At 57.7% G+C, this 11,347-nt stretch overlaps 1 protein-coding gene across 1 annotated transcript in view; it reads right to left on the reverse strand.

The window, feature by feature from the left end:
- Positions 1 to 5,763: 5,763 nt before the first annotated feature.
- Positions 5,764 to 11,347, reverse strand: part of KIF21B (kinesin family member 21B) — a 30,037-nt gene continuing 24,453 nt past the window's right edge. The window contains exons 32-38 of the mRNA XM_009320383.1: positions 10,939 to 11,075; positions 10,461 to 10,641; positions 9,402 to 9,566; positions 8,742 to 8,859; positions 7,798 to 7,968; positions 7,103 to 7,302; positions 5,764 to 5,818 (exon numbers count right to left, since the gene is read on the reverse strand). Of these exons, the coding sequence (XP_009318658.1) occupies positions 5,764 to 5,818; positions 7,103 to 7,302; positions 7,798 to 7,968; positions 8,742 to 8,859; positions 9,402 to 9,566; positions 10,461 to 10,641; positions 10,939 to 11,075 (1,027 nt within the window). The remainder of the gene's footprint in view (positions 5,819 to 7,102; positions 7,303 to 7,797; positions 7,969 to 8,741; positions 8,860 to 9,401; positions 9,567 to 10,460; positions 10,642 to 10,938; positions 11,076 to 11,347) is intronic.

An 11,347-nucleotide genomic window follows, 5' to 3' on the forward strand; every position in this document is an offset into this window, starting at 1 on the left:
CTCCCCTCAGCCAGCTGGGCGGCTCCCCAGCACGGGATGGGCGAGCGCCCGGTGTCCCCAGGGAGCCCGTGTCCCCCAAGACCCCAGCCCCAGGAGAGGGGGGTGCTCTGACGGGCGTGCGACCGGGCAGGGGTGTGGGCAACCACCGCGGGCAGGAGGCACCCAAGCCCCTTCCCCACAGCACCTTTCCGCAGTACCAGGGCCCTGCCAGCTTGGGGGCCCCTCGGGGGGATGATGCGATGCTGCAGGGTTGAGGATGCTCTGACTTCTGCGGGGGTTGGCTGCCACTCTGGCTTGGGACTGCCTGGTTGGACCCCTTCCTCCCCTCCTCCTCCTCACCAGCAGAGAGGGGCAGAGCCAGCCCCGCTGGGTCTGTGCTTCCTCCACCTCAGCCCCTCAAGGTTCCCCCAGTGCAATTGCATCTGCCCCTCTGCCTGAGGATGCAGTGCCTGTAAAGATACAGGTCACCTTCCCACAACACACGGTAGGGCCAGAAGGGCTGTAGCAGCATCATTTCACCCAGCCTGTCCCCCAGCCCCTTTGCCAGGTGCATCAGGATGGGACAGGTGGTTCCCAGCTCTTCCCCTCTTCAAAGCCATCTCTGCTCCGTCACTTCATTTCAGTACATTTTATTTGTGAAGACAAAAAGGCAAGGAACAAACACAGCCATTGAAAAAACATGTACATCATAAGACTGAAATAACTTACACTATTTACAGGAACACATCAAGGTATAAAATATACGTACACGCCTTGTCCTCTGACAAACCTAGACCACTGGGCTGGGCCGCATGACCCAGCAGAGAAAAAAAAAGCCTTGACAAGAGTTGGCCTCTAGAAAACAGCTCCGAGGAAGAAAAGGCACCTGCTATTTGCGATACTTGTGCAGCGGGAAGGGGTGACGGAGCAGGCGACGCGACGCTGCAGCTGCCCAAGCCCTGCCGCAGGGCTGGACTGGAGGGTACGGGGTGGTCCCAGGACATGGGGGAATGCAGAACAGCTGGCAGGTACCAGGGGCAGAGCTGTTATGGACAAGGGGACAAGCCCCCGGGGGCAGGAGGAAGGCGCAGGGCTGTGCTTTTCTGGGGGCGAGGCCCAGGAGGCCAGGACAGGGCCCGGGGGGCGGTCAGGGCTGTGCTGGGCTCCCTCCCAGTTACAGCTGAAGCACCATGCAGCACATGGAGGGGCCAGGGCCAGGGCCAGGGGTCGCCTTCCCTCCCCAGGAGGGTGAAGGGGGCTCAGGGAGGGCGTGCAGCCTGCAGGACGGAGCAAAGCCCCAGTGAGCTTGCTGAAAAGCAAGTGGGAGCCCTGTGCTCTGCAGGGATCGTACCTGGACCCCATCCAGCATGGGACAGGGGAAGGACTGGGATAGGGGCACTGGGAGAGCACCCTGGGGAGCAGGCACTGGTTCTGCAGCACCAAGGCAGGAGGCAGCAACGAGACCCCAAAGCAGCTGTGCTCAGAGGTGCTGTGGAGGAACAACGTACCTGGGGGGGGGACAGGACCCTGGTGCTCCAGCTCCTCGCAGCTGGCCAGACTGAAAGATGCACTGCCAGCCCGTCCTTTTGTGCCATAAGAGCTATGGGTGCCAGGGAGGGGGCAGTGCCCAGGCTCCCTGGGTGGGCTCACAGTGATTTGGGGGCCCAGTGCTTTTGGGCTCCTGAGTCACCTCCACCCCTTGTGTGCAAAGCTCAGCTCTAGGCCAGCACTACACCCTCAGCAAAGGCTGGAGCTGGCCCCTGTGTGCTGGAGGGAGGAGACCCACGGAGCAAGAGTCAGGGCCTGGGGACAAAAGCATCACCTAGTGATTTGAGGAAGGGACGGACCTCCCCTGGACTGCAGGTATCATCACACCCTTGGCACAAACTGAGGCACCCAAGGGTGAAGCAGAATGAGGTGCATGGTGCGAAGACAGCTCTGAACTGTCCCTGCAATGGAGGGGCTGGCAGAGGGGCTCAGAGACCACAAGAAGGGATTTGAGCTATGCAGCAGTGCAAGTCCTGAGTCCCAGGGGAGCACCCCAGCACAGTGCAAAAAGATGAAACAGCTCACCTGCTTCCTCCGGCAGGCAAACAGCCCTCACCATCATCCCTAGCCCCACCTCCACCTTGGTTGTCCACGCCCACGGCCACAATCTGAGCTCTGAAGGGCCAGAGCCCAAGGGGCCGCCCTTGCTAGACCCACCTGCATGTTGGGACCTTGTGCTTTTTAGTGTTTGGGGGAACCTGTCCCACCAAACTGACAGCGTGGCTCAGAGCTGCGAGCCCCTTCCCAAACCCCATTGTGCCAGGGGAACGGGATACAGCGCTGTGTCAGCTCCCCAGCCTCGAGTAGGGGGTAATCTGGGGGCTCCAGGGTTACCCTGGTTTACGTTCAGTGCCTGGGACAGGATCTAGATTCAACTATGTTTTGGGGGTGAAAAATCAAACATCACACACAAGAATCAGCTTCTCTCACAGACCACCCCCCACCCTGGACAGAGGCTTTTACAGCACCAGCTCCCTGCTGCTCCAGGCTGCCACTGAATCACAGCAGGCTCTGGAAAATGGGGACTAGGACCAGCCCATTCCAGCGATGTGCTTTGCATGGACATTTCTCAAACAAGAAGGGCTTCATTGCATCCACAGAGAATATCTGTGAGAGCAGAGGCAGGAATACAGGCTGACCTGAGACTTTCAGAGGTCCCTTTCCATCCTTCAAAGGGACAAGAGGGACCACTTCCAGGCTGCAAATCAATCCAATAACTAACGGCAACACCACCGAGCCTCAGTTCAAGCATCCCACCAGCAACGGGAGCAAAATTTCAGTGTTGCGACTCAGCTGGGGGATCCCACTGCAAAGGTGCGAGCTGGGAGCACAGGGGAGAGCGGGATGCTGGTCCTGCTGTGCTGCCCAGGAGGAGGCAGGGAGGGGGACATGAGAGGCGGCTCAGACATGCAGCGAGGTGGGGGTGAGGCCACGTGTCCCCAGGATGAATTCAAGTGTCAAAGCCATAACAATAACAATAATTAAGAGAAGAAAAACCTAAAAACACAAACTCCCCACCCCATCCCCAAAACAAAACCCAATGATGACAGCACCCAGCTTGCACCGTGAGGTAGCTAAACCAGATCAACACCCGAGAAACGCTCTCCTGCATGGGAAATACCAACCCACACAGATACTAAGACGTACACACACACACACACACACACACACAGAGCTATGCTGGTGAAACCATCTTCCCCCAAGACCCCCCCCTCCAGACACTTGCTGCTCTGCCACAGTACCCAGCTCCCTCCACCTGCAGGCTGCGAAAGCCTTGAAGCCCCCTCAACGTGCTGCTGGACATAGCAGCGAGGTGGATGCTCAGCATCATCCAGGCTTGGCCATTCAGCCCTAGGAAATTAAGCAGCCTACACACAGGAAGAAACTCGTGGCAAAAGGCAAGGCAAGTCTGACCCCAAGCCCCCCAAGAGCAGGTCCCTTCACTGACTTCAGCAAGGAGCAGCGAGGGGCTTCAGGTCAGGCACTGGCAGATCTTGGTGCAGACACTGATGCACATGGTACACCTGGCTACAGCCAGCCAAACACACCCCCCACCCCCCCTCCCCTCCTCTGGCCAAGCAAAGGTTAAACCAGCTGAGGAATAAGCAGGGAAACCCTTTCCAAGACAGGCTTGGAGGGGAACACCTCCTCCAGCCCCCCTACCTCTGTGCTCTAGTCTGTGCTCTCCTCTGGCGGCTGCGGTGCCCCGTGCATTTTTGTTTGCCCCCTCCAGTCCTGTGGGGCGCACAGCCCAGAGCTGCTGGCACCGGCACTTCTCCATCAGCTGTGGCAGGAGGGCTCCTCGCCTTGATGCAGCCGCCGGTCCTGGGCTGTGCCGGGCTCGGCCATGATCATGAGGGACTGGTCACAAAAAAAAGGCAGCGTCACACCCACACATGCCATCACACCCTCCACCAAGGCAAGGCAGCAGGATGGGGTTTTTTCACCTCAGAAGGCAACCCCCCCCCATCAAATCAATAGAGATGCTCCTGCCTTTCAAGATGTGGAGGAGTTCCCACGCTCCACGTGGAATGGTTTTAATGAGGGCTGGTGGCAAATGATCTGAGGCTGGTGCACGGGTCACCATGGTTGGAGAAAGCAGAGGGAAAATGGTCTGTGCTTTATGGGGTAGGTCCTGGAGCCCCTGGGCTCTGAGATCCCAGTTCAGTGCTGGTGGGATCATGTGGAGAAATCCTTAAATTTGAGTTCAAATGCTGCTTCTTCTGTGACAGAGGGGAAGTGAGAGCATGTGAGGCAAGAGCACCACTCCTGGGGTCTCCTTGGCCATCCCATGACAAGCCCTGCCAGGCACAGGGCAGGACGGAGCAGGGGATGGTCAGTGGGCTACAGGAGAGATGGAGGAAAGCTCCAGTGTGAGACCAGGCCCTTGCCAGCCCCTTGCACAGGAGAGAGGGAGGAGGGAGCCTGGAGAAGCTGCGCCCTTGGGGAAACACTCCTGGACAGAGCCCTCAGCCTTTCATGGAGATTGGACTGTGCAAGATCATCCACTGCAGGATTGTCCTTCAAGCATGGAGTGAATCAGGGGACTTGTGCAAGACCAGTGTGTGCAACCCCTTCCTCACCCTGCTCCCGGCACAGCTGACTCCATCCTGTCCCCTCCTCTGGCTGCTCCATGCCTTGCTGGGCCCCCTCCAGCTCCCAGATCCCTGGGGGCCGACCGGCCAAACCTGAACTAGCCCCCTCCCAGATAGAGGGCTGAGAGCAAAGCCTGGGTGAAGGATTTACAGCTTTCAGCTCCTAGTGATGGCAAAACAAGATGGGCCACAGGGATGACAAATCCAGCCTTGGCTTCTTTGCCCTGTAACCTCCATTCTTGCTTTGTTTCTCCATCTCAAGGGGGTTAACATGATGCAGGAATCCACCACAAAACACCTGCTGAGGGCCAAGGTGTCAAGAGCAGGGCTAAGCAGCCCTTCCCTTCCCCACTGCAGGGCAGGGTGGGCACATGGAGAAGAGCCTGAGAGCCGTGGGTCAGCTGAGTTTACGACTGGGGTTTGGAGAATTTCGAAGGGAACTGCAGCAGGTTTGTCTAGAATTTGCCTGACAGAGATCTTCCCAGGCTTGCCGTACCTCCATGGCAAAGGAGCTCAGAGGTGAACACCTCCAATCGCTGGGGACAGGTAGATGGGGAATGATGCAACTACTTGGAAATCCTTCTGCATACCCACACAGTAGAGCGGCTGTCCCATGAGTAACGTTTCCAAAGCAGCAGCCCCTCTATGCTGTGGTCCTGGCCAGCAGACACCAAATGTCCTCTTGGCCATGGAGTGGAGAAAGACTCCTGCAGGAACCAGCCCCGGAGCCAACAGGGACAGAAGAAGCACATCATGGTGGAGGCCACATGAGCCCATGGTGGCAGGAGGGAATTGGGGGTCTCTAAGAAGGAGCTAAGGAGCTCTGACCCCCAGAAGTCCCAGCAGACATTGCAGCAGGGTGGGTGAGAAGAGAGACGAAACATTTCCTGGTCACTGGAAAACCATCAAGAAATCTCAGCAGGAGGTAAGGTGGAGCTGACGGTGCCCCATGGAGCTGCCTCCTCACAGGCGCTGGCAGTGCTCAAAGTACCAGATGGGACATAGTCCACCCCGTTGGGTCAGGCACAAGGAAATCCCTATCCCTGGGCTGAGCTCCTGTAGATGACAGGGTCTTGATAGCAAGGGAGAGGTTACCCCGACCTTCACCCTCCTGTCATGTCTTCCAGTCTTTTTGCAGTTCCTAGTTTGACCCCGTGGGTAACCTCCTCCCGCTCCAGAGCTTCACTGTCAAGTCGCTGAGAAACAAAGGGGAGAGGGATGGCGTGACCCAGGGGTTCCCTCAGGAGCCCTCAGACACGCTGCAGAGAGCCACTGCAAGGAGAAACGCTCCCCACCCCCAGCCCATGGCAGCATGCAGCCCACAAGACTTCCAGGCTCTTTTCTCTTGGCAGGAGGTTGCCCAATCCGTTTTGGGGGGCAGGCAGGCCCAATGGGGCTCAGCCTCCAGCTCACCCCACTGGCAGCAACTGGGGACAAAGGGAAATGGTGACCTCCAGGGCTGACCTCGACAACAGGACTCCTGCACCCCTTGAATGAGCTCTAGCTAGGTCAAAGCAGTGACACCGCAGGGAGCTGCTGTGCTTGGTCTCCCCAGGGCTTGGGCTGCTTCGGGGGTGGCTGCTGACTCCCACCCCACCATCCATGCAAGCCACGGCTTCCACGGAGCTGCCACAGTAGATGTGGGCACTCGGCAATGAAAAAAAAAAAAAAGCAAACCAAAACAACACAGGGGTATGGCTGGGACAAAGGGGCAAGTCACTTCTAGCAAAGATTTATCATCAAGAGGGGAAAAACGCAAAATAGTTTCATACCGTGAAGAAGCAGCTCAGACCAGAGAGAAAGAAAGAAAAAGAGAGATAGAGGAGCAAAAGCAAGCAACAGAGAGAAAGACAGAGGGAGAAAGAGATGGAGAGAAAGAGAAAAGGAAAGAAAAGACAGAAGAGTGCATGAGCAAGAGAGTCAGAAAGAGCAGGAGGGTCAAGGCAGACTAGTAGCACGGCCCTTTATGGCAAGGACGCGTCGTGGAAGGCAAGGGGTGAGCCCAGGCACGTAATTCCATAACTTTACCCGGCAGTCACTGTGGCACAGATGGGAGGTGGGGAGGAGGAGAGACAGAGAGAGACAGAGAAAAAGGAAGGGAGAAAAGGGACATGGTCGAAAAGAGGATATCAGAGTCTTGCTGCCAAAGAGCTCCCCGAGAGCAGCAGAGGATGCCCAGCCCCAGGGGAGAGGGGTCCCTGCGTGGGGGATAACCCGGGACATCACTGGAGCATGGGCAGGGGACAGCCGGGGGAATAGCTCTTGGCACTGCAGTGGGCAGGTCGTGTCATGGGGCAGGCTAAGGTGGGCAAGATGAGATGAAGGAGTGGAGGGACTAGAAAGCTGTGAGACTCCCCCCTTCCCTCCCTCCTTGCTCCCTGTCCACTGAGCGCAAACCCACCCAGGCCCGGGGATGACAGTTCAACCCAGGGGTCTCCCATCTCCCGGGGGCTCTGGGGAGCAGAAAGCCCAGGGCTCACCTGGAGGCGGTGAAGATGTGCTTTGAGTTGGTGCAGATGGCATTGATGGGGCTGTCGTGCCCTTTGATCTCCCCAACTGGGGTGAAGGTGTCCACATTCCAGACTTTGATCATGCCTCCTCGGCAGGCACTCAGCACCATGGGGCGGCCGGGGATGAAGGCCAGGGCACAGACCCAGTCTTTGTGGGCATTGGGGATTTGCTGTAAGTACGGGCACAGAGCGGAGATCATGACCAACCTCATCTGCAGCACCACCAGCAGCCTCATGCACCCAACCTGGGAGGCTCAGATCCTCACTGTCGCCCTGGGGCTGATCTGGATCATGGGACTAGTGATGCAAAGTTAGGAGGCCAAGAGGATGGATTCAAAAGTCAGGGCTTGGTTTGTCCCCTGGCCAGGAGACAACAATCCTGTCTTCAGAGAGGAACACCGTACCCAGCACTGCAATTGATGCTGCAGCCTGTGTGCCCGGGGGAGCTGGCAATCCTGAGTGCCCTACAGCACAAACTTATGGGGGTACAGAGCCACCTCGCACATGCACTGACAGATTCCCAGGAACGGGAGTGCCCTCCCTGGTTAGCTCAGTGCAGGACACTGGCACCAGGTCCCTGAACAAAGGTCCTGCTGACCCCCAGCAGCAATACTCCTCTGCCCCACATTACCCCGAGGACCTGTGCGGTATGTTCCCCTCCAGACCTGTGTAAGTTCCTGCTGCTCCAGATCCCACTTCTTTATGCCATTGTCCCTGGAGCCGCTGAAGAGGATGTCTCCCTGGATGGCCAGGCACTCGATGCCGTCATAGTGAGGGGGCTCAAAGTTGTGAGTGGGGCCAATATTGCCCACCATGCCCTCAGCAATCTCAAACACCTGGGGGAAAAACAGTGGGTGAGAGACCCCAGATGGCACTGGAAACAGAGGTGACCCTCTCTTGGAGAACTTGGCCATCACCCTCCGTTTTCTAGGCTCAGGGCACCCAGAGTGATGCTGGAAAGGGGACTGGGCATTGGCCAGTGGAGGCTTTTTTGGGGTCGAGGTCTTGCCGGGGGTCCTGCCACCATCAGGGGAGGTCTGCCACCATCAGGGGAGGTCTGCCACCAGAGACAGCCCCCATTCTGCTGCATTTTACTCATGGTGAGCTTTCACACACCTTGATGAGCCAAGTTAACAGCTTGCAGCTGTCAGAAGAGTGGGATCCTGCCTCCCTCATCATCTCACCATTCCTCTTGACTCACATGGTGCCAGTTCCAATTCAACCTGCTAAAAACCAGCAAAAACCTAAAAGGGAGGGGCAAGCTCTGGCTGTGCTGGAGCTGTGAACGAGTAGGTGCAAAGCATCTGTATTGGGAAGGAGAATCGAGCAGAACAGGATGAGCTGCTAATCTGGGTCAGCCATAACATGCAAGTACCAGCCACAGAGCCCAAGGGATGAGAGAAATACAAATCCATCTCCAAAGGTGCATTTGTATTATGGACCAAGCAAAAGGCAAGATTTGGGGTGAGGAGATATGCAAAAAACCCACATGCAGAGGTGAAAACAGAAATCTGGACTCAGATTTCAGGAGGAGAGAAGAGACCTTAGGCGTTGCCAATCTGGGCTTCTCTATGGGACACAGAGGTCTGCGCTCTAAGGAGGACAGTACCTTGACGTAGTGATCTTTGGAGCCTGTGACCACCAGGTCATGGTTGCTTGCCGTCTGGTTTACCGTGAGACACATCACAGGCCCGATGTGGCCACTCAGCTTCCCAATGGGCTGCAACCTGAGTTCAGTAACATGGGTCAGCCAGCCCCTTCCCGGGTGCCGAAGCTCCTCCAAGGGGCTCTCCCAGGCAGAGACCCCCACAGCCCTGGAGCCTCCCAGTAGGGGTTGTTCCCTTTGCGGGACTGTGAGCAGGGACACCCCTCTTCCTAGGGATGCCGGGGGAGGAAGGCAGCCTCAGGGCATGTCTACATCTGGCTACAGAGCCTAGGCTGCAAGCAAGGGGTCAGCAGCCCAGTGCCCACCTGGCAGGGAGGGGGACAAGGGCAAAACCAGGGGGGTACTGCTGCTCATCCCACATCTTCCCCCTTCTCCTAGGCTCTGCCCAGCTCACGGACAAAACCCCCACCCCAAGTAGCTCCATTGCTGCTCATCACCTCGGGACTCATAGGAAAGCATCCTGAAAGTCCTTATTCCAGGCAACTTCCATTGCTAAAAAGGCTTTCACTTGCCCTGGTGGGAGTCATTTCAGGCCCCTCTGAGCAGACAGTGTCCACTCAGCATCCATGAGCTGTCCTGCCCACCCCAGCACTACCCCCTCACCTGCTCAGCTCCCAGATGCGGACGGAGTTACCAGTGGCAGCGTAGAGCATAGTGCCAGTGGGGTTGAGAGCAATCTGGTTGATTTGGTGCTCCCCCTGCACACTGGTCACAGTGCGGGTGGTGGTCCCAGCACACGCATCCCCAGAGATCACCTGTCCAGAAGATCTAAGGGAGAAAGAGGTCAAGGGGGGAAGATGAGCAGAGATCAGAGCCACCAAGGCCCCACTGAGGAACCGCATGAGGCTGTTGGCTCCAGGCTGGCACAGGTGGGTCCCACATCAGGGAAAGGCCCTAGAGGTATCACCGTCTCTCTGGACCCAATGGGATCAACAAGACCTTTGTCCCCTAGGCCTGTGCCCTGCCTGCAGAGGGAGCCAAGGATGTCAGGTGTGTGCATGACATGGAGCATCCTGCCCTGGTTTCCATCTGAGGGCTGCTCTTCGCTCCTCCCATTCCTCTTTGCTTCTGGCAGGAGAAGCTGGCTAGTGCTGGCAGTCAGCACAGGGAGGCAGAGGTGTTTGGCCTCTGCACCAAGGGAGAAGCACCTTCAGGCCAAGGTAGATGAGCTGAGGCTGGATGGAGAAAGGAGCTCTATGCTGGAGCGAGCTGGTAACCCACGCCTGCCATACTCTCCTAACATCTGAGCCCTGCTCCAGACCGGCAGACCACAGCTACAGCCTGTCCCATGCTCCTTTCTGTCTTCAAAGTCCTCATAAAGATTTGAGTTTCCCACTGGAGAGCCTGTGATTTACGCAGCCATGATGCTGTTGGGGGCTGTCTCTCCTCTATGGAGCTGCTGGCTCTCTTGGCCATCCCCCAGAAGTAGCTGCAAATCTCTTCAAAGCTCTTTACCCTGAGCCTTCGCTGCAGGAGGTCCCCACGGATCCCCTCACCCCAAGCTCCCTCCCATCCTCCCTGTTCCCTAAGGATGCAGTGCTACAAACTGGCACTAAAGTAGCTGGTACTTGGCCCTGTGTCCCCAGCCCCAGTAGGTCCTGGGACTGGCTTCTGCAAAGCCAGAGATGCCCAGAGTGACCAGGGTCCCCGCCTGCCACATACGTGAGGGTGCGGATGCACCGGGCCGAGTCCCGGATGTCCCACACTTTGATGTACGACGTGGACACAGTGAACACCAGCCCCGTGTGGCTGCAGTACTTGATGGAAACCACGTTGTTTGGGTGACCCTTGAGGGAAGCAATTTCTTGGCCTGTCACCAGGTTCCACATTTTGCAGCTCCGGTCTGTGGGAGGAGGAACATGCCCAAGAGTGTCAAGCTGGGGGGAGGGTCCCTCCGAGGGCATGGTGGCTTGGGGGCAATACCCCTTCTGAGCACACCCCCACCCAGTGCCAGAGGAAAGGAGCCAGCCAGACCCAGCACCGGGGCAGTGCAGGGCAAGGCTCAACGTTGAGGACAGGAGAGAGGCCCAAGAGAAACCATCCCCATAGTGCCCGGCACTTCACCTATTCCCCTGTGCCGACCTGCTCCCATAGCATCTGTAGGCCAGCAACCCCCATGTCCTCTCTGTCCATCACACACCTTTGGACCCAGTGAAAAGCAGCTCGTCGGTGGCGTCCAGGCAGAGCACAGGCTTGGTGTGTCCTTCTGCCACGGAGACGCACTGCAGCGGGGCTGTCCGGGCATTCTTGGTGCCACCCACCGGGTTAATGATGCCCCTTGTGTGGGAAAGAAAGAACAAGCATGGTGGGGTGTGTGTGGAAAGGCACGACACTACACAGTCCCAGGGGCATGGGAGAGCAAAAGCTGCCCCACCCCGAGCATCTTCCACCGCCTAGCAGTGCGATGGGCCCCTCGGTCTGAAACCAGCACGTCTGAGCAAAGCTGTTCATGGAAACCCCGGGAATCTCCCCAGGAGCAGCCCCTGCCTACTGCATCTGCCCCAGCAGTACAGGCTGGGAAAGGAGGGGCTGCCCAGTGGCCTCTGCTC

Source organism: Pygoscelis adeliae, unplaced genomic scaffold, assembly GCF_000699105.1.
Source record: "Pygoscelis adeliae isolate BGI_AS28 unplaced genomic scaffold, ASM69910v1 Scaffold343, whole genome shotgun sequence".
NCBI classification, from domain to species: domain Eukaryota; kingdom Metazoa; phylum Chordata; class Aves; order Sphenisciformes; family Spheniscidae; genus Pygoscelis; species Pygoscelis adeliae.